General features: G+C 49.3%; 1 protein-coding gene across 1 annotated transcript; it reads right to left on the reverse strand.

Annotated features, from left to right (window-relative positions):
* On the reverse strand, nt 6,133–21,875 carry CCR9 (C-C motif chemokine receptor 9). The gene is made up of 3 exons (XM_005696046.3): nt 21,742–21,875; nt 14,856–14,900; nt 6,133–8,324 (listed from the first exon to the last, which is right to left on the reverse strand). Exons 2-3 carry the CDS (start codon nt 14,874–14,876, stop codon nt 7,242–7,244), a joined length of 1,104 nt encoding a protein of 367 aa, XP_005696103.1. The 5' UTR covers nt 14,877–14,900; nt 21,742–21,875; the 3' UTR covers nt 6,133–7,241.

The following is a 23,109-nucleotide window of genomic DNA, read 5'->3' on the forward strand; positions in this document are numbered from 1 at the left end:
CTTTCTCGTGATGCAGCGTGGGCTGTGGGCACTCGGGCTTCAGTAGCTGTGGCAGCCAGGCTTTCTTGCCCCACACCATGTGGGATCTTCCCGGATCAGGGATGGAACCCATGTCCCTGCGTTGGCAGGTGGATTCGTAACCACTGGACCGCCAGGGAAGCCCCAGGAGCATGATTTTTGAGGGGAAGTATATGATGTCTTGGATTTGCTTTAAAATACCGTAGCAAAGGGAGGAGCTGACGGAGAAAGGTAGGAGTGAAGGAAGAAAGGAGGGAAGGGAGGAGCAAATGCAGGAAGGGGGGCAAAGGAAGCGAGAGCAAACAGAAAGGGAAAGGAGGAGAAGGTGGGTGTTGTGGGCGGGACTAGAATGCGGAGAGTGTGGATCGATGTTGGAGCTGAGTGATGGGCGTGAGGAGGTTCGTTATGCTCTTCTCGCCACGTTTATGTATGTTTTCTTACTTGGACTTCCCTGGTGGCTCAGATAGTAAAGTGTCTGTCTACAGTGTGAGAGACCTAAGTTCAATCCCTGGGTTGGGAAGATCCCCTGGAGAAGGAAATGGCAATCCACTCCAGTATATTGCCTGGAAAATCCCATGGACAGAGGAGCCTGGAAGGCTACAGTCCATGGGGTCGCAAAGAGTCGGACACGACTGAGCAACTTTTATTTTTTGACTGTGCTGAGTCTTTGTTGGTGCGTGGGCCACTCTCCAGCCGCAGTGCACGGGCTCCTCATTGCAGTGGCTGCTTTCATAGAGCACAGGCCCCAGGGCGTGCAGGCTCAGCGTCGCTGCCCTCAGGCCCTAACTGGACCGTAGCCTTAGTAGTTGTGGTGCACAGGCTCAGTTGCTCCAAGGCACGTGGGATCTTCCGGGATCAGGGATTGAATCCATGTCCCCTGCATCGGCAGGAGGGTTCTGTACTGCTGAGCCACCAAGGAAGGCCTATGTGTGTGTGTTTTTTAATTTTCATATTTAAAGACTAAAACGAGAAGAGCATGAGTGGTGATAACCTGAACTAGCTCAGTGGCGGGGGCACTTGGCCTGGCAGTGTCACACAGGCATGGGCACCGCAGGGCCTTTGCACATGTTACCCCGTCCTCCCAGTGCACCCTCCCTCTCCTTCCTCCTGTAGCTCATTCCTGCTCATCCTTTAGCTCTCAGCTTAACGCCGCTTCCTTGGGGAAACCTTCCCCGCCTCTCATCCACACAGTAGGTCAGAGCCTCTTGTAACACACTAGCATCTCGAAACCCTCTCTTCATGATGGTCTGATTGTCGTCTGTGAACTGTGAGCTTTGTGGGCACTGGGCCTGTGTCTGCTTTTCCTTAGCATCACCTAAGCCCAGTGCCTGACACCTAGAAAATGCTCCATAAGTTTTTGTTCAATGAGATTGGTAAAATATCGTTATCAAGTGCTGTATTTTCCCAAGACAGCAGGATTTCACAACAGTAAGTGCACTTCCCAGAACCAAATATTTGAAATTGGAGGGGCCGTTGATTCTCTCAACAAACCTTGACTGAGTGCTCGTCATGTGTGAGGTCTGTCGTAGGCACTTGGGAAATAGCAGTGAACAGAAAAGAAACAGTCCCTGCCCGAGTTTATACTTCTGAAGCGTCAGTGCCAAGCGCGGAGAAGAGCAGAGCAGGGAAGGGGACTGTGGATGGGCCGGGATGGCCTGGAAGAGAAGGTGGTGTTTAAGCAGAGACCTCAGCAGGTGGCGGAGGAAGCATGTGGCTGGGAGAGATCCAGCCAGAGTCACCTAGGGGATTGCGGGGTAGACTGTCTGACATCTTGTCCAGCCTCTTCTATAACTCTGGGTCTGTGCCATGAGCTCCTGCGGGTTTAGCCTAGGTTGCTCACGTCATTGCTTTGGAGTTGAAAGACTAATGGCAAAATTGTTGGCTCCTTGGTATTCTGTTTATCAACTGCTATGTAACAAATTACCCCGAAACTCAGTGGCTGAAAACAATAATACATTTTATTGTATCTCATGATTTTATGGGTCAGGAGTTTGAGTAGGGCTTGACAAGATGCTTCTTCTGTTCCTTGTGGTATTGACACACTTTGAGGTGGCGTCCAGCAGGCAGATGGACTGTTTGTGAGAAAGGAGCTAGGAAGACCAACGGGGACAGCGTGGGGTGAGGAGGACGGTGGGTGTCCAGAATTCTGGCCAGGTTTGGCTGCAGAGTCGTTGGATCTGCGCATCCTCAGACCTGCAGCGGAATCTGTGGCTCCCACATGAAGAATTTGAGGCCCCACAATTGCACGTGTTTGAGGAGGAGCCTGTGAGAATGATGTCATTGTCCCGTGGCCCACTTTTGACAGAGGGCTCAGCAGGGCCTCAGCTGTCCCATGTCATTGTTGAGTTTGTGTGCAGTGGTATCTAAAGCAGTGCCAGCCCAGTCTCTGCCCATGCATCTTTGCAGCCCCTGGTACTCAGCCTGGAGCTTGGCACAGTGTTGGTCAACCCTTCAAAGCAGCGGCTGATTTGTCTGACCGTGTCACATATGCAAGGTGGGACAGCCTGGTGGGCAAAAGTCAAGGCTTGAGTGCCAGACATGCCCGGGATGATGTCCTGGCCTTGTCGGTTTCTACAGTGTGATGCTGGGTGGGTTCCTGATCTCTGAAGCTCTCAGCCCCTTCATCTGCAAAATGGTTGGAATTACGTACAGTATTATGTATGTACCCAGCACAAAGCAAGCAAGCAGAAGATGACAGCCAAAAGAGGCAAGCCCGTGTCTGTCCGGTACCCACGGGGCCTGGCAGGCTGTTGGTGTGCACAGCGGTCTGCTGATGGTTGAATTAAGATCAGTCAGGCCTCTGCTCCCAGCCTGCAGAGATGAGTTCTGTGACGGATGTTCACAGAACACTGTAGCTCTGGGTACCCTGTGCTCTTTGCCCGACAGGTCTCAAATGTGCTTTTGCTAGGCCAGCCTCTCATGAAAAGGTTGTTGCAAGCTGACTTCTCTAGAAGCAGATGCTGAGATGGAATCTTGGGGGCAAATGTCTATTCGGGATTGCCAACTGTGAAGGGAAGTAGGAGGAAATAGGATTGGGCAGAGAAACCTTGCCAGCCTGGCATGAAGCTGTGTGCATGCTAAGTCACTTCAGTCGTGTCCAACTCTCTGTGACCCTATGGACTGTAGCCCACCAGGCTCCTTGTCCATGGGATTCTCCAGGCAAGAATACTGGAGTGGGTTGCCACGCCCTCCTCCAGGGAATCTTCCCGACCCGGGGATTGAACCCGTGTGTCTTACATCCTGGAGAAAGAAACAGCAACCCACTCCAGTATTCATGCCTGGAAAATCCCATGGACCGAAGAGCCTGGTGGGCTACAATCCATGGGGTCGCAAAGAGTCGGACACGACTGAGCGACTTCTGTGTGTGTGTGTGTCTTGCATCCTCTGCGTTGGCAAGCGGGTGCTTAGCCACTTGTGCCACCTGGGAAGCCCAAATATGTCAAGAGAGAAGGGGAACTCACAAAGAGTCACATGTTGGAGAGAAACATTTGCTCGTCTTTCGTAGGTTTTTATAATACATTGAAAGGGACATTAGCTATTTGGGCTGTCTGTAACAATAATACAGAATTGATTAGAGAGACATTCCCTGTCCCAGGAGGTTGCTGGGCTCAGACCACAGTTGGAACAGGAGGGCCATATGGAGTCGGGCCAAGGAAACTGTTGCAGAACCACCAAGTCTTGGTTGCAATGATAATTCTAAAACCATGCTATTTATTAATCACTCATAGTAAACAATCAGTAACTACTTGTCAAATGAAGAGAGAGATTTCTTTGGAGTGTCTAAAATGTGTGAGGTGCAGATACTGGAGGCCGTGATAATCTCCCTTTTGTCAAAGTCATTTAGCACCCCTTGACCAGACCTCACTTTGAGACAGGCTATATTGGAGCTTCAGCATCAGTCCTTCCAATGAATATTCAGGACTGATTTCCTTTAGGATGGACTGCTTGGATCTCCTTGCAGTCCAAGGGACTCTCAAGAGTCTTTTCCAAAACCACAGTTCAAAAGCATCAATTCTTTGGTGCTCAGCTTTCTTTATAGTCCAACTCTCACATCCATATCTCACATCTTACATCAAAACAGCATTCCCCTTTGAATGTACACATTGTCATGTGTTGAAATTTTAGTAGGTAAAGCAGTATCTTTTCTGATGTATTTCATTCAGTTTCCTGATTTTTCTGATCTATAGAGTTCCTGTAAAAATGTAATTATATTATAATCCTTTGTTATCATTACTTCAGGAAGGTACTCACAGACATATTTCCTAGAAATGTTGAATGGGTGTCCTAGTGGGTGTCCCCTTGCTGATCCTTCCAATGTTTTTATCTTAGGATAAATCTGCTTCTAAGACCTAGTTTAATTTGAATGTAAAATGGTCCTATTTATGCAATCCTTTAAAAACTGATTTACCAACAGAGGATACTTAAAATCTTTAAAATATAATGCAGCTGCAGTGTACCTTTAGTCCTCCTTTGCCACTGTGGTAGGACTGGGACAGTCAGGCGGGTGCTAACGGAGGCCCTTGGAACTAAGGGTGGTCATTGCGCTCAGTGCAGGGTTCATGGTTCCTGTGGCGTTCATCTCCTTCCCTAAAAATCAGAGGGGGGAGAAGTAGAGTCCGTGGCACTTTTTCCTCAACTAACGTTCAGTGGTCAAAGCGTTATCCACCTCTGTCGTCGTTTAGTTGCTCAGTCGTGTCTGACTCTGTGACCCCACGGACTGCCGCACTCCAGGCTTCCCTCCCCTTCACTATCTCCTGGAGCTTCCTCGAACTCATGTCCATTGAGTCCGTGATGCTATCCAACCATCTCATCCTCTATTGCCCCTTCTCCTCCTGCCCTCAATCTTTCGCAGCATCAAGGTCTTTTCCAGTGAGTCTGCTCTTTGCATAACGTGGCCAAAGTATTGGAGCTTTAGCATCAGTCCTTCCAATGAATCATTCGGGTTGATTTTCTTTAGGATTAACTGGTTTGATCTCCTTATAGTCCAAGGAACTCTCAAGAGTCTTCTCCAGCACCACAATTTTAAAGCATCAGTTCTTCGGTCCTCGGCCTTGTTTATGGTCCAGCTCTCACATCCATATGTGACTACTGGAAAAACCATAACTTTGACTGATTGGACCTTTGTTGGCAAAACTAACATGTAGTTCAGTTCAAACTACCTCTGAACTGCCACTTAATCTCCATCATGATGTCCCATAAGTGACTCTAGGCTGGAGGAGATTGAACAAGCACAGTCGTGGCTCATTCCTCCCTGCTTCCATCCCTCTCCCCATCCTCAGCTCCAGTGGAGCCCCCAGGACATATAGTGCCAGAACCGCAGTATCAAAAGGGCATGGGATGAATAAGCCAAACCCAGTCAGGTTCTCCCACTGAACTGCACAGGGTTATTTAGGCTTGGCCCATTCCTGTTGCTTATTCTAGGTTTCTCAAATGATATCTGAGTCGCCTTCTGGAAGAGGTGGGCACATGGACAGCTCTGTCCATAGACTGCCTTGGGAAGTTCAGCCTCCCCTTGACTGTAGGTGGTTCTTATTGTGCTGGGACCCGCATTGGCCTGCTGGTCCCAGGCCAATGCTTGTTTGCCACCAGCTGCCCATACTTGGGGTGGGTTGGCAGGGCCTGCACGTCGACTCTTGCTCTTCTTGCTGCTGTCCACTTTCTGCTCACTTTATTCCTCACTGACGTGTAGTTTAGAAGTGGGTGGGGAAAGGACGCTGTTGCAGAGTCCAGCGCTTTGGTGTCCCCTTTGGAAGGGATGGCCTTGGAACGGAAACCACGGCAACTCACAATGCACTGGGAAAATGAGATGCCTTCTCTGAAGCAAGTGGCAAAGCCAGAATGGTTCATGATCCTGTTCTGATCGTCCTCTTTGGAAATACCAATGGACTCACCTGGAGAAACTTGGAAGATAAGTTTGCCCAGAGAAGAAATTAGGAATTATTCAGCCAAAATGGTTTTATGGTATTTTGGAAGTGTTATTTCCTTATCCCAGTCTCTTATTATTCATACTCTAATATGGCTGTTTGATCTGTATACACATTTAAAATATAGAGACAGGGTGAAAAAAAAAAGTGAAAAGTAATGGATATTTGTAAACAGTCATTTAAAAAGCACTTTTCTAATAAATGAAAATGTTTAATGTGATAAATTTGCCAAATAGTAAAAAGAGACACAAAGGTAAGTTACATTTTTTTTCAGCCTAATCTCTAAGTTGAAAGCTTTTTAAAAAAAAAAAATGTTAGCATTATACAATATGAAAAAGAGAAGCATGGAGGCAAATATCCTTCCAGTGGCCTCAGAAACAAGAGGGCAAATAGGGCCAGTCCATTGTATAGGGAACAGAGTGGACCATCATACCAGCCACTCAATAGAGTGAGCCCATAGTGGAGCCAGGTCCCCACCAACCCAGGTTCTTAATCTCCCTGCATGGGTTGTGAAGACCACTTCCATGGCACCAGGGGACAAGCTGATTCCTGCCCAGATCAGCGTGGCAGCCAGGTGAGGAATCACAGGGCCTCCAGAAGACATGGGTTGGAAGCCAGCAGAATTCAGGTGACATGCTCGTACGGTCAGTTGCCCAAAGGCTCACTGACCAGTGCTGCAGATAGTTTCAGAACAGGAACAAGGACCCTCACTGGCCCCAAAGAGATCAAGGAGAGCAGAAGGGAATTAGATCCGAGGTTGTTTGGAAGGATCTAGATCAACACCTGCCATGGGTATCAGCCCCCAAAACCGAGCAGAAATTCTCCAAAGACAGAAGCTTTCATGAAGCCTTGTGCATTCATGGACTGTGGCAGTGGCTGATGCTTCTGTGTCTTCTTTTGGAAGAGATGGCGTCAGAACTGAAGCCACAGCGATTCCCAGGGCTCCGAGAAATCAAATGCCTCCTCCAGGGCTCAGCTGCATTAATGCTCAGGCAAGTGGCAAAGCCACGGAGGCCTGCAGTGTCTGTCATTCATTAATCCTCCTCTGAAAACCACAGGCTTTGCAGCCAGGAGCCAGGCAGCAGTCTCCTGGGATGGCCAGTCAGTTTTAAAGAGTCCAACTTGGCAAATCCTGACCCGAAGTAATAATGCTATTCAAATTCATCCCTTTCTGAGTTTTCTATTTCCCTTTTCTCACTGCTTCTCCTTCTCCACTTTCCCTCTGGCCTGTCAGTAAGGGAAGCTGTCTCTGAATTTCTGGACACTTCCAAAAGGACCGCCCACCTCAGAGAAGCCACCTCAGAAGGAGAGAGCCCCTGAGGTTGTCTCCAGCAGCATAGATGACAGCTTCAGGCTTCCCTCTCTCCTCGTGAATGAAACCCACTGAGCCTGGCTGATGCAGCCCAGGTTCTTCAGGGTCTTCACAAGATCCCGGCGGAACCTCTCACCCACAAAAACGTAGAGAACAGGGTTCAGGCAACTGTGGAAAAAGGCCACGGTCTGAGTGACCTGGAAGCAGATGTCAATTTTGATGGAGAGGGCGCAGCTGGAGATGAACGTGGCGTAGGCATCGATGGTCTGCACCAGCAGAACGCAGTTGTGGGGGAACTGAGACAGGACAAAGACGGTGAGCACAGTGATGGTCACCTTGAGGGCCTTGTGCTTGGAGGACTTCTTGGCCCGGATCAGGGTGTGGATGATGATGGCATAGCAGCAAGCCATGACCACAAAGGGGAGGAAGAAGCCCAGGGTGACCTTCAGGGTCAAGACAGCCGACTTGAGTTTGGTACTCTCCTTGCTGGAGTAGACCACGGTGCAGATAGCAGTTCCGTGTTCCTCCTTGACTTGGCTGTACAGGAGCTCCGGGAGGCAGAGCGCGGCCGCCATCACCCAGATGGTAAAGCAGACCATCTTGCTGTACAGGAGCCTTTTCTGCCTCCACATCTGCGCCCTCATGGCCTGCGCGATGGCTATGTACCTGTCCACACTGATGCACATGATGAGCAGCACGCAGCTGTAGAAGTTCATCTTGTACATGCTGTTGACCACCTTGCACATGAAGGTCTGGAATTTCCACTGGTCAGCAGCGGCAATGGCCCAGAAGGGCAGGGTGGTGAGAAAGAGAAGGTCAGCGATGGCCAGATTGAGAAGGAACATGTCAGTCATGGTCTTCACTCTCGTGCAGTACCAGTAGACCAGGATGACGAGGCTGTTGCCCACGGCGCCCACGATGAACACGAGCCAGTACAGGGGCGGGAGGAAGTGGCCCGCAAACTGCCTGACGTGGCTTTTCTCACAGAAGTAGTCCGTCAAGTTGGTGTCATACTCCATGGGCGGCGTGCCATCGTAGCCGTAGTCATCTGACAGGTTAAGGATTAGGCTCTGCAAAGAGACACAGGCGACACTGGGTCAGGGGCTGGCTTTTGGAGGTTCAGTCTGATGGCAAAGGCACGGAGCCCTTGAACCTTCCAACCCCAAAAGGCTGTGAGAAGGCAGAAGAAATGTGTGTGTAGGAAATAGGAATTCCGAGAGCATCTGCTTAGATTGTAAATGATTTATTTATTCAACAAATGTTTACTAAGCAGGTGCTGAAGAGTCAAGTGTGGTTGCCACTCTCAAGGAACTTTCCCCCTCTGGGAAGAGACACGCAAGCAAAGGAACAGTCGCAGGCCACGTGACAGGTGCTCCATCGGGATGGAGGAGGGTCTCGGGGCCACTGGCCGGCGAACTCATCCAAGAACTCGACGAGCCTGATTGCTCCTTCTCCTGCCTACTCTGCGCTCCCTGAGAGGTCCCCAGAGGCTTTCACACTTCTCTGGCTCCAGATTCCCCTGAATCCTCTGAAAGCTATGGATCCTCTGTTGAGCAACACGCACCCACTTACACGTGTGCACACACATGAGCACACATGCTTATGTATACACCCTCACGTACATGCACATACACAGGAACCAGCACACGCTGCGTGATTTCAGGGCCCCTTGTTGAGAATTTGTTACGAATTTCAAGACAGCAGAGCATTAAATCAAGCAACACTTCTAAGCATGAGGCCCTTGCCACCCACCCATGAAGCCAGCCCTCACAAGTCCTCACATTTACAGACGCATGCACACAAGCGTGCCTACACGAATACACATACATATTCACATGTACACACCCCTGCACATACGTGCACACATTCAGACACCTGTACTCACACCCTCACAATGTGCATACAAGCACACATGCACACACACACCCCCTTAGACACAGCTAAGGACTCTCCAGGCATATTTTCAGAGTGATTGAATTCACACATAAAAAACCTGGAATTGAATGAATTTCGTCAAGACCACAAGGCCAGCCTGTATCATCCTTACAGGGTCAGAGTGCTGGGCATCTTTACAGCGATGACAGAGGAAGAGTTTGTGTCCTAGGTCAGGGGAAGCCTGGACACGCCTGTGTCAAGACTTGCACTCATAGCTTTGTCCGTCATTGGTGGGTAAACACCCTTTGGCTCTCAGGCACAGGATCCTCTGAAAATCTCCCTGCAGATATAAATGTCAGGTATTTACCAGCTTATTTGCTTCCCTACTGTCAGAGCCCCAAGTGCATGCCAGACCTTGTGTGGAGTACAGGATATGCATGCATTTAATCCGGGACCTTCCGGGTAGGGGTGGGCCCCTCGTCCAGATGAGGGGCAGCTGGCTTCCAGGAGGAATTCCGAGGTGGCCAGGCCGTTTCTTCTGTCCTCTCTGCTCTCTCAGCCCTGGATACACTGCTCTGGCTGGGGAAGCCACCCACAAAGGCTGTTCTCAAGGTCTGGGTCAGAGTAAGACCTAGGGAGGTCACTGTAAGGATCTGAAATCCACTCATTTCCCACTCACTTTCCATCCAAGAGCACGCACTGGAGCCCACTGGCTGAGGACTGGGTTGAGGATTTCCCACAAGCTGCCCTGAGTTTATCCCAGGGACTGTGTCGAGGTGGCTTCTAAGGAGCTTGCCATGCACCCTACCTCCAAGGGCGTTTCTGTCTAGCTCTGTGTCCACTCATCAAGACCTAGCTCAGATGTGCATTTGGCATTTACATATAAAAGAGATGTAAAGCAATGCTTTCATATTTCCTGAAGAACAAGTGAGAGTTTTTTTTTAACTCATGAACCATATGAATTTTGTGACTGATGAGGATTCCCTTTGTAATTGGGAAGCTCAGTCAAACTGGTAGCCCAAGTATAGTAACCAAGTAAAACCCTTTGATCAGTGCTGCCTAATAGGAAATAAGGCAACTCCTTAATTTTGCATTTTCTAGTAGCCAAGTGAAGTCAAAAGAAATAGGTAGGTCTCACCTTAATAATGTGTTTTATGAAACCTAGCATGTCTAAAATAATTCTGTTATGTAAGCAATGACTTCCCTGGTGGCTCAGATGGTAAAGTGCCTGCCTTCAGTGCAGAAGACCCAGGTTCAATCCCTGGGTCGGGAAGATCTCCTGGAGAAGGAAATGGCAACCCACTCTAGTATTCTTGCCTGGAAAATCCCATGGACGGAGGAACCTGGTAGACTACAGTCCATGGGGTTGCAAAGAGTCGGACACAACTGAGCAACTTCACTTTCACTTTCAAGCGGTGTAAAAGTTATCAAGATATTTCACATCCTTTTGTTGCATAGACTATTTTTGGACTAAGTGCATTTCGCAATCAAAGGACATCTTGGAGTGACCACATTTCAAGTGTTTACAGGCGCTGCGTGCCTTGTGGCTACCGCATCAGATAGCTCAGTTTTAGGCTGAAAACTCAAGTTCTAACTCTTCCTGTTTTCTCGCTGTTCTGTCCATTTGCTCTGACCCTGTTTGAACGTATGTCCTTTCTCTTCTGTTGTATGCACTCTTGCCTCTTATGGAACATGACAGGGGCCGTGGGAACAGAGTAAAACTGGGTGTCATTACTGCTGGGGAGTGCTCAGTCTCTCTGTGATGGGGCTGACCATTCTCTTCCACATCTTACTGGCATGTCTAGAGGTTCTCTTTCCCAGGGTTTCCCTTGAAACATTTCTTAGCAAATTGTGTTGTTCTTAGACCCTTTTAAAAACATAACATCTTCAACAACTAGACCACTGCTCACAGCCTGTGGTCCCCCATGAGCAGTGGTCTGAGCCAGATCTAGAATCTTCTCTCACTGTGAGGAGCAGCAATCTGTGGCAGGGGCGGGGGGCGGGGGTGGGCCCAGACCTGGCCAGGATGGATGGTGTTTGTGTGAAGATCCCACCATCTTATTCCTTGACTAACTAAGAGGTCAGCATGATCATCTTAAGCCTGAGAAACAGCTCTTTATTTCTTGTTCATTGGCAATAAATAATGTGATTTGTTCACTCATTCAGCAAGAATTTACTAAGCATAGTAAAACTACATGCCAGGCAAGGAAACCACTTGCAAAGGACAGTGTTCTTGCCAGTGATGGTAAGAGCAGTGGAGCAAGCCACGAGAAAGGTCCCTGACTCGCCTGTCATGGGATGGGGGGAGGGTGGTCTGCCTGCATGTGGGGTCCTGAGCTCCACAGCACAGAGGGCCCCTAGACACGGCAGTATCATGGGATGGCTCTGATTCCCAGCGGGCTACTTAATTGGAGTATTGATAATCATTCGGATGATTTTTAGAATTTTGATCAAAGAAGAGAAGTGCCTTATAGTCACACATCTAAGTAAGTGAGAGACTGTCTCACAGCATGCCCAGGGACTGGCCTGGAACTCAGCAGCGGGGGCCGCCTTCTGCTCACATAGGCTTTGGTTTCTGCCCCAGACAGAGCTTTTAGAGGCTCAACAGGTTTTAGAATGATTTTCAGATGTTAGAGACCATCTTATAGAGGGGGGCTTCCCTGATAGCTAGTTGGTAAAGAATCTGCCTGCTATGCAGGAGACTCGAGTTTGATTCCTGGGTCAGGAAGATCCGCTGGAGAAGGATAGGCTACCCACACCAGTATTCTTGAGCTTCCCTTGTGGTTCAACTGGTAAAGAATCCGCCCGCAATGCGGGAGACCTGGGTTCCATACCTGGGTTAGGACGATCCCCTGGAGAAGGGAAAGGCTACCCACACCAGTATTTTGGCCTGGAGAATTCCATAGACTGTATAGTCCATGGGGTTGTAGAGTCGGACACGACTGAGTGACTTTCACTATAGAGCAGGAGACAGACCCAAGGAACAGAAGGTTCTGGCCCAAACCCTCCCCCCCTGGGGGACGGTCAAGGCCAGAGCCAGCCCCCTGCCCCTCAGCCCCAGGCTGGGCCACTTGTAGCCCCTCCAGACCCGGCACCTTGCCCTGCACCTTCCGATGTTGTCACTGTCATTTGTTGTTGTTCAGGCACTAATTCGTGGCTGACTTTTGTCAGGCTCCTCTGTCCTCTGTCTCCTGGAGCTTTCTCAAACTCATGTCCACTGAGTCGGTGATGCCATCCAGCCGTCTCATCCTCTGTCGTCCCCTTCTCCTCCAGCCCTCGATCTTTTCCAGCATCAGAGTCTTTTCCAATGAGTTGACTCTTTGCATCAGGTGGCCAAAATATTAGAGCTTCAGCTTCAGTCCTTACAGTGAATATTCACGGTTGGTTTCCTTTAGGATGGATTGGTCTGATCACCTTGCTGTCCAAGGGACTGTCTCAAGAGTCTTCTCCAGCACCACAATTCAAAAGCATCATTTCTTTGTCGCTCAGCCTTCTTTATGGTCCAACGCTCATATCTGTACACGACTGCCGGAAAAACCATACCTCACAGTGGCCACACCAAGCCTGAGCCTCAGTGTCTGGGTCCCAGCACCTGAGCCGAGTGGCTGTCAGATCCCCCATCTGCATCCTCCCCCCGCCCATCCCGGAAAGACTGTGGGCACCAGAGGATGCCCTGTGGCTTCCTCTGCCCAGGGCAGCTGGGAACTGCCTTTTGCTGGGGGCAAACCTCAGTGCACAGCAGATAAGGGGCCTGCCCTGCCTGCCAGAGCCCGCCGCCAGGCGCTCCACCCGACAGGCCCCGGCTCCCGAGCCTGTGTAGGTGTGTCTTCCTCCCTTTGGGAGCCCCTGGCCCAGACACTGAAGAAGCTGCAGCTCCTGGACTCCATCTTCCCCCGACTTTCCGAGGCCTCCCTCCTGACTCTTGTCTCGGGATACCTTCCCCCGACTTTCCGAGGCCTCCCTCCTGACTCTTGTCTCAGGATACCCTCCCCCGGCTCCAGGCACCTCTGGGGAAAGGCCACTGTGGAGGGCCAAGGCCATATCCTTCCCTGCTCCTTATACCAGGATGGGCACCTGGAGAGAGGAGACGGGGGCCTGGAGGGAAGAGGAGGGAGACAGGCAGGGAGGGACTCGGACTGGTGAGAGTGGGCAAGCCCCCCCCTTCGAGGAGGGGAGGCTTTCAGCCAGTGAGCCGCGTGGACACTCGCCTTCAGGGAGGAGCCCGGGAAGCCAGGGCCACGCCCCCAGCGCTCCTCGTCCTTTGCGCCGTTTGACCATGAACCCTCCACCCCTCCCCCAGCGTGGCTTTCCTCATCTGTTAGCGTGGCTCCACCTTTGCTGTCAGACCACGGCGCCCTGGGTGGTGACTGGCACACGGCCGGTCTCAGAAGAGCGGCCCCAGGAGAGTCATGGCTATTGACCAAGGTCATAGCCACAGAGGTCACAGCTTGTCCCCGTGTCGGCGGTGCTGGACACCTCTTGACCACAAAAGGGCATTATCTGAGCGCATTTCCTTCCTTTCTGGGGCTGCCTTGCAAAGTTCGGATATTTTTCCAAGATCCCAAATGATAAAACCGAATGACTGATGTTATCAGGCCTGTTTCCAGCATCAGGGATAAAGAGCAGATTCTGTCTCAGGAGAAACTACGGTTCTAACTTTGGCCAGAAAAATAGAGACTTATTCTGTTGGTTCAGCTTTCCAGGTGGCACTAGCACAGAACCTGCCTGCCAGTACAAGAGACATCAGACAGTCGGTTCCATCCCTGGGTCAGGAAGATCACCTAAAGGAGGGCGCGGCAGCCCCAGGCCCTAGCCTGGAGAATCCCACAGACAGAGGAGCCTGGGGGCTGCAGTCCGTAGGGTTGCAGAGTCGAACACAACTGAAGTGACTTAATGTGCACCTTGTTACTTCAGCAGGCCCAAAATAATCGTCTTTTTGTCATTGCTGTTGTTGTTACGGGAAACGTGATGACGTACGCTATGCTGAATATCATCAGCATATGATAACTTGCTTGACGGTAGTGGTGGTTGCCACCACCACTCTCCATACAGCATGAAGGACATTTGTCGACTCCACTAAGAATGTTTGACTTCAATACCTACATGTGAAACCCAGATTCTCCCTTTGAGAAAGCAAAATTAAAATCCTTAGATATTTTTGTGAGCATTTAATATAAGTAAAGCATAGGAATTTTATTTGATTCTGTAATTAATTATATTTGGCTGTAAAATCATGAATGATTCTCTGGATCATAGCTGTACTCACTCATTTCTATGAGCCTCTTTCAGAAAAATATATATCATTATTTGCTTTTTTGTAAAGACTATATAAAGTTTGATAAGAATCACGACTAACATGCCCACCATGGGTCTTTTAAAAGCAAATGAGTTCTCCTTTGCCGTCTTTTGTCTGAGTTTCAGAACAGACACATGGGACTAGGCACATTGTAAAGATCATAAAACCCTCACCTATGAGTAAAACCTGAACCAGCCTTCTCCTCTGCCCCCGCCCCCCGACACATACCGCAGAGCTCTTCCAGAGCTTCGTGTCCACAGAACCCTCTGTGCTGGGCACTGACCAGCTGTCTGGAGCACCGCTCAGCAGAACTCTTGCCCTGGGAAACCATAGAGCACTCCTTCCCCCACAATGGAGCCCTTCCCACTCCCCGAAAAGAGGCCCCAAATGCAGTGTACTTCAAGGAGCCCAAGGGTGTGGCCATACTCACTGTGGCTTCCGTGGGGACCATGGTGGGTCAGACTCAGACTTGCTTCTAGAAAGAGAGGGCAAAAATCAAAACGAGGACTGGCTTTTAACTGAACAGTAGCAAATACCGAGAGATGGAGATGAAGCATTAAATTTCTTTGTTCTCATGAACAAAAAAAATCTGCCAGCCCAGAGTTAGAATCCATGTTATACTGATGCTGAGTTAAATAGATTTCAAGTCAAGTCTAGATTTCACAGTCATCTAGGTTGTTAACCTAGAGTTAAAAGAAACCTCTCCTTTGAGAGCACTTGGGGGCTTTGACGTCTTCCCAGCGCATCCTTTTTACCTTAACCCTTCTTCTCATAACTCAGCTTTCCTACCAGGCGCCGCTACTCCAATTTTATCCACCAAGTGTCCCCTGAAGATGGCAGGACAGCAGACTTACAAGAACGCTCCAGCTGACTGCTGGAGGGGCCTCTCGGCAACCAGGTGGCAAGAACCCCAGAGTGAGGTGGCCTCTGCCAGCGTCAGAGTCCCTCGCCAGGAGGGGCCCAGCACCCCCACACCTCCCTGCGTGCTCAGTTTACAAGTTCAGGGCCTGTTTGCTCTGTACCCTGACTTCAGCAGGAAAAGGAAGTCCTGCATTTCTTTACCAAAGAAAACACAGTTGTCTCACGCAGAGGGCCTCCAAACTAACTGAGGTAAATCTCTGCTGTTGTTTTCTTGTGTTTTGAATCTCTGCAAAACCCACCCCTCTGTGGCCAAGCAAACAACAACTTGGTTCCTTTCAAGGAAGGGGTCGGTGCCCGAGTGGGGCATTTCTTTTTTTATACACCTTCAGTGAGTGTGTTTCCGAGAAGCATGTTCAGCCCACACCCCAAGCTTCTGGAAGGAAATTGCTCCCTCATACATCCAACCATAACCTGTTGGGCTTTTTTATTCTTGTTTTCATAACACAGCCTCGTGACTCTCCGTGCTTTTCTAAGAGTGTAGTTGTTTTAGAAACATAGCACGTGAATGGGGAGATTGAGATTGACATATATACAGGACTGTGTATAAAATAGACAGGAACTGGCGAGAACTGCTATATGGCACAGGGAACTCTCCTCCATGCTCTTTTGGTGACCTAGATGGGAAGGCAATCTGAAAACAGAGTGGATGTGTATGTATTAACTGATTCACTTTGCTCTATAGCAGGAACAAACACAGTGCCGTAAAGCAACTATGCTCCAATTAAAAGAAAGAAAAAGAAACATACTATGTGGGCTAGCCACTACGGAGACCCGTTAAACACATGTCATGTGGCATCTGCCTAAGAAAAGTGCAAGCTCATATCCATACAGAGACTGACGTAGGAATGTTCTGGCAGCTTTGTTTGTAATAGCCAACTACTGGGAACAGCCCAACTGTCCTTCAAGTAGAGTGAATAAGTCACCGTGGAGTATCCATACAGTGAATTCGGAACAGCTGCTGATACACACAGCAACGTGGATAAATTTCAAAATGACCCGGAAAAAAGTACATACTGTGTGATTCCACTTGTATAAAATTCTAGGAAATGGGAGCTAATCAATAGTGACAGAAAGCAGATCAGTGATTTCCTGGAGAGACAGAGAAGGGCAGGGCAGGGCAGGGCAAGAGGACAGGAAGGGACAAGAGCAGGCCAAGAAGCCTCTGGGGTGAGCGGTGTGCTCACTGAATTGATAGTGTGGTGATCTCACGGGGGTACACGAATGTCAGAACTTGGGTTCTGTACCTCAGACATTTGCAGTGCTGGTAGCTGGATCTCAGTAAAGCGGTCAAAGTAAAGAAAGGAAAAACAGCAAGATCTGATGAAACCTTTCTTCTTTCTGTCCCTCTTCAGAGTCATATCGGGCCGTTAGCAGGCGGGGGAAAGACACCCAGGACTTCCTCCTTGTAGCCTTCCTGCCAGTAGCTCCTCCAGAGTGCCTTGAAGTGCCTTGGGCTGTTGGGTGGGAACTGAGGGCTCAGTATGAACCCAAGGCTTTTAGGGTTAGAAGAGATTAAGCAGATGATGTTTGATAGATCAGTCAATCGATTGATAAATAGATACAGATAAGTTTGCGTGGATGTGTTTTGTTCAGTCACTTCAGTCGTGGCTGACTCTCTTTTGCGACCCCGTGGACTGTAGCCCGCCAAGCTCCTCTGTCTATGGGAGTCTGCAGGCAAGATGAATATGAGAGTGGGTTGCCGTTTCCTCCTCCTCCAGGGATCTTCCTGACCCAGGAATCGGACCCACGTCTCCTGCATCTCCTGCCTTGCAGGTGGATTCTTCACCCGCTGAGCCACAGGTGTTACGTATTTTAGCTTATTTCCTGACTCTCTCTGCTGAGACGACGTAAAAGCAAGGACACACAGTATAGTGGCCAGCAGGTGCCCAGATCTTGGTTTCTAAATACCTTTCTTCCTGACAAGGAACCAGGACCCCATGGAGAAATGCCTGATTCCAGAGTTAGGGCAGGGAGACTGTAAGATGAACTTGGGACTGATTTTTAACCCAGAAAGCAAGTGTTTAAAGGCATTGAGGACTCGTCAAAGGACAGAGGCACCAACTTGATAGGGTTCCACTAGCCAAATCTGAGGCAGTTTGAGCATCAAGTTAAATAATGATGGCAGTTATTATAGCACATTCAATTAAATAAGGATCCGTGGATCCATACTGAGAAAAATAAATGAGAAAACTAAGCTCTCCTTATGGTGCCAACTAATAAGTACAGAGGATTACTGTAATTAGAAAAATCACCAATGGATGATGAAATTAGCAGGTGAACGTTTGATAAGAAATTTACTTAGTCTCAAAGGATCTCCCCCCAAATTACATATTGCCCCATGGACTTTATGATTTTTTTTCTCTTATGCTCTGAAACAAATCTTTGTAAAAAGTTGCCTAGTTAAGATGGGGAAATCTCAACTCATCTAATTTAATTTTAATACATCTTGGGAAATAGGGAAATAGTTTTTAAGACATTTGTTAGAAAACACTTCATATATTTCTAGTATCTATGTAGCCCCAGACTCTTTTCCATCCCATGTCACCTCCTTTTAACTTGCATAAAAAGACTAAATATTAACCAGACAATATCTGAGAAAACAAATTCCTGAAGGAGGAGGCCACACAAAGAATAAAGAATGGATTTGGTTATAGCTAGTTATAGGTTGAAAATAAGGACTGATGGTAATGATGCTGGTGAGAGTTTGAGGGAAAGGCCTCTGCACGGCAGTGGGGAGTGTAAATTTGTGTGACCTTTTCAGAGGATTAAACCGTATCTGTCAAAACATACACAGCACAGCAGCTCTGACTCAGCTGTTCATCTGCTGGGAGCATGCCCGCCCTCCTAGTACTCGCACAAAAGAACATAGAGGTGCATGAATGGGCTTCCCTGGTGGCCCTGATGGTGAAGAGTTCACCTGCAGTGCAGAAGACCCAGGTTCGATTTCTGGGTCAGGAAGATTCCCCAGAGAAGGGCATGGCTACCCACTCCAGTATTCTTGCCTGGAGAATCCCACGGACAGAGGAGCCTGGTCAGCTATAGTTCATGGGATCGCAAAGAGTCAGACACCACCGAGCGAGTAACATACAAGGTCCTGTATGTTGTTCCCCCGCCGCCCCCAGAATCAGAAAAGCTAAAAGCAACCTATGCATCCAGCAGTAGGTGATATTTTGATACACTCATTCAGTAAATCGCAGGTAGCCAATAAATAGAATAAACCAGACCTCACACTGATACAAGGAGGTCACCAAGATTTTTAGGTATACACATGCGAAATGTAGATTATTATGCATGATCTTTTAAAAAATACATAAAAGGTTATACACTTGATAGCTGGCAGTACTGAAGTGTTTTCTGGAAGGAGGTTAAACAAGGATGACCAGTGGGAAGTGTGACTTTCATTTTTTTCCTTTAGGTTTTGTAACCTATTTACATATTCTTCTTTGTGTACAACATTTTATTTTAAGGGCTATCTTAAAAATAACTTGTCTGCTTAAAAAAAGAAAAAAAATAAGCCCCAGCGCTCTTCCGTCCTGTACACCTGTTTGCAAAAGTTGTCCATAGGAGGAACTCGTCCCCTCCTAACCCTGGAAGAAGAAATCTAGCAAGTAAATTCACTGTGGCTACTATTGGCGACTTTGGAATGCTACACTGGCTCTCTGTAAAGGTTTATCTTCCTTCCGTTATAAAGGTGCTTTGGGCTCATAGACGATTTGGAGAGAGCCCAGGGGTGAAACTGAAAATGAAAAACATTCCTCTCTAGACCCACCACCTAAAGACCCCCCTCGAGTCTTTGCATCTGCTCCTCCTGCCCTTTATCATATTGTTTGCCTCTGTCTTATTCCACAAACCGCACAAGTGTTAAAGCTTGCTTTCATTTTCTTCTGACCCCTGAGAAGGAGAGAAAAACAGAAGGGGAAAACCCACAAGTGACAAACACACTGAAAGCAAGAGACCTCTCTGCCGTCTGTTGGGAGAACACGAGGGCTGGGCTCGGTGCCCCCTCAGGTCTCCCCGCCGCTGCTCCACGAGGCCTCGCTGGGGTGCGCGAGCCACCCTGTCCGCAAAGCCTGCTTGCCTGTTGTCTCCCGGGGGAGGGAGGAGGGGGAGCACGCCGGCCCCCATCTGCTCCTTGGCCCATCTTTTGCTGCCTGTGGGACCTTAGCAAGGAGTGACCTGCCCTCCCCTAGCCTTGGTGTCCTTGTCTGTAAAATGAACTTGATCACCCGACCTACTCTAAAGGCTTGTTTCCAGGGTGAAGTGCAGTGCTGTGCGTTAAGGCTCTTAGCGGGATGCAAAGAACTCTGCAAAGATGAGGAAGCAGGCTTCACCCCACAGCTCACTTAAACAATGCGCCTGGACACCGGATACACTTTCTTGGCTTAAATACTGTGCAAGACATGATCCATGTCTTCAAGAAGCTCACATTCAAGTACAGCGGATACATCATGGCTGCAAATACCAATAATGGGAAATGCTATGAGATGATTTTGGAATTGGGAGAAGGAAGCCAAGTCCCCAGCTCCAGGGAAAATCCAGGAGGGCTTCATTGAGAAGGCAACAATTTTGCTGGCTTTTGTAGGCTGAAGAGGGCTTCCCAGGTGGGGCTAGTGGTAGAGAACCTGCCTGTCAATGCAGAAGACACAGGAGAACTAGGTTCGATCCCTGGCTCGGGAAGACCCCTGGAGGAGGGCATGGCAGCCCTCTCCAGAATTCTTGCCTGGAGAATCCTGTGGACAGAGGAACCTGGTGGGCTACAGTCCATGGGGTCGCAAAGAGTCAGACACAACAGAAACAACTCAGAGCGCACACATGTAGGCTGAAGAGCATGAGGGCATTCAGTGAAGGGAGAAAACATGACCCCAGGTCAGGGAAATGTAAAAGACATCCACAAAGGTGTGAATGCCAGAAAGCAGCAAGTATGCGCCGGGTCCTGGGAAGTGGGGAGCTGCGCGTCTCTAAGAGTGGAAAGTGCCTATTAGAAAAGTTAGCCTGGGATCCACTAATATCTATCGTTTTTCTATTCTCTGCTGTCCTTCAAGGTAACCAGTGTGAAAATCCACATGGCGTTACTCATAGTAGCCCCAAAAAACTGGATACCGATACTAAAGTGAGTCAGGAAGGCAGGTCCTGACTTTGATCTTTGTCCAACTTGCCACACGGAAGTTGAATCACCTCTTGTGTTTTGTTTTTGTTTGGAAGCTCTGCTTTTTCACATTGCACGACAGCAGGGACTCTGAGCTGTCCCTCGGGCTGTCTGCTCCCTAAGCCTGGGTGAGGTGCCCGCCCCTCGCCGGGCAGGCACTGTGCTGGGCCCGGGGGCTGTGAGTGAGGGGCATGTGAGGGGGCTTCAGAGCAGATGGACAGATATTTGGAAAAATAGGCTGTCAGACGCCAGATGCTGAAATAGCAGGTGAACTTGGGTTTGTGGGATGAGGGGAGGGAGGAACAGGCCTTGCCCACTGGTGGCTGTACCACATCCCAGCCCCACACCCAGCACTGCCCTCCCGCAGAGGGTCCAAGGGGCCACAGCCAGCTAAGAGCTGGACAAGTATGTTGACAGGATGAAGCAGTAGTCAGTGAGGAGTCACTTACAATAGAGCAGCTTTACTTTTATCTGATTGTAAAGGACTGTATTCACAATGAAGAAAAAATAATCCCCCAAAGCAAGCATATATAATGAAGAAAATAAAATCTCCCCAAACACCCCTTTCCTAGGATGGCCAGTGTTAGTCTTCCGAGATGCGGTCTTTTAGACGTTCTAACACAGTCCCCCATACATACATACACATATAGCCCGTAAAGGAAAGGAAATCAGACTACCCAAAGCGTTTTCTGTCTTGCTGTCTAGTTAACAGTCTGTCATGGACCACTTTTAATGCCAGTTCAGTGTGAAGTTATGTCACCAGATTGAGTGGCTGCCAAGTGTCCCACTCTCTGAATTCTGTATGATTCATTTAACCAGTCACCTCTTGGTGCAGAGTTCACTTGTTTCCAGTTTTTCGCTGCTACAGAGAAAGCTGCCAAAAAAGCACTTTCCCTGGGACAGCCCCTCAGACCCAGGGGCCTCATCGCGGCTTCGCTTTCCCAGCCCCGGCCCACCTTCTCGTCACCCGTCCCCCACTCTTGTTTCTCCCTCCTTCAAGGAACAGATGACCGAACACACTGTCTTGAACCCGAGCCTCACACGTGTGGGTGGGAGGCAGTCATTACTCACCCTGGAAGCCTGGGCAAGGCACCCCCCGGCTCACCTCCGCCTCCCTGGCAGCTTCTAGCCAAGTACCCAGTGCTCAAGGCCACTGAGCAAGCGAGTGGGTTTTAGAAGCCATCGTGGCAGCACACAGCTGAGGACCCAGTGCCCCTGGGATGGGGAGGAGGAAGAAGGTGGTACTCACGGGGAAGGGCAGCAAGTGAGGCTCCAGGAGGAGGCGGCCCCGCCAGCTCTGGGGAAGGGCCTGGCTTGCTCTCTGCCTGGGACGACGGGCAAGCCTTCTGTGAGCTCTGAGCAGGCTGCAACCCATAGAAAACACCCGAAAGGAAGCCAGGCCACCCCTGCCTGAGTTGTCACTGGTGGGGTGGCCAGGAGGGTGGGGAGAGGGAGTCACCAGCTGCAGCTTCCAGCAATCAGCAGAGTCAGTGATGTGCAACCAGAACTGAAAAGCCAAGAAGTGCTGGGCTAAGGGAAAACTGTCTTCTCTGAAGTTGCTCAGACAAGCCGATCGTCTGACAGCCACTTCTTTTCCTAGACAGCATGGCTCCTTTCAGGGAATGGGGAGGTGGAGAGTCCCATCGAGAGAGATCAGGCTGGCCCAAGTGTATCTTTATAAGGTCTCATTGTCTGGACAGGCCTGTGAGGGGGTGGTTATCACCCCTACCCCCTGCTCTGGGCATCACAGTGTGACCCGTTAGACCTTCAGTTCAGTTCAGTTGCTCAGTCATGTCCAACTCTTTGCAACCCCATGAATCACAGCACGCCAGGCCTCCCTGTCCATCACCAACTCCCCAAGTTCACTCAGACTCGCGTCCATCGAGTCAGTGATGCCATCCAGCCATCTCATCCTCTGTCATCCCCTTCTCCTCCTGCCCCCAATCCCTCCCCAGCATCAGAGTCTTTTCCAGTGAGTCAACTCTTCACATGAGGTGGCCGAAGTACTGGAGTTTCAGCTTCAGCATCATTCCCTCCAAAGAAATCCCAGGGTTGATCTCCTTCAGAATGGACTGGTTGGATCTCCTTGCAGTCCAAGGGACTCTCAAGAGTCTTCTCCAACACCACAGTTCAAGAGCATCAATTCTTCGGCGCTCAGCTTTCTTCACAATCCAACTCTCACATCCATACATGACCACTGGAAAAACCATAGCCTTGACTAGATAGACCTTTGTTGGCAAAGTAATGTCTCTGCTTTTCAATATGCTGTCTAGGTTGGTCATAACTTTTCTTCCAAGGAGTAAGCGTCTTTTAATTGCATGGCTGCAGTCGCCATCTGCAGTGATTTTGGAGCCCCCCAAATAAAGTCTGACACTGCTTCCACTGTTTCCCCATCTGTTTCCCATGAAGTGATGGGACCAGATGCCATGATCTTCGTTTTCTGAATGTTGAGCTTTAAGCCAACTTTTTCGCTCTCCTCTTTCACTTTCATCAAGAGGCTTTTTAGTTCCTCTTCACTTTCTGCGCAAGGGTGGTGTCATCTGCATATCTAAGGTTATTGATATTTCTCCCGGGAATCTTGATTCCAGCTTGTGCTTCTTCCAGCCCAGCGTTTTTC

The sequence above is a fragment of the Capra hircus genome, chromosome 22, assembly GCF_001704415.2.
Source record: "Capra hircus breed San Clemente chromosome 22, ASM170441v1, whole genome shotgun sequence".
In the NCBI taxonomy this organism is placed as follows: Eukaryota; Metazoa; Chordata; class Mammalia; order Artiodactyla; family Bovidae; genus Capra; species Capra hircus.

What these genes read in the sequence shown, in the direction of transcription:
- CCR9 (XM_005696046.3), bottom strand. Translation starts at nt 14,876, where the DNA reads ATGGTCCCCACGGAAGCCACA. An exon ending in TGGTCCCCACGGAAGCCACA is followed by an intron (nt 8,325 to 14,855) that starts GTGAGTATGGCC and finishes GTCTCTTTGCAG; the next exon opens with AGCCTAATCCTTAACCTGTC.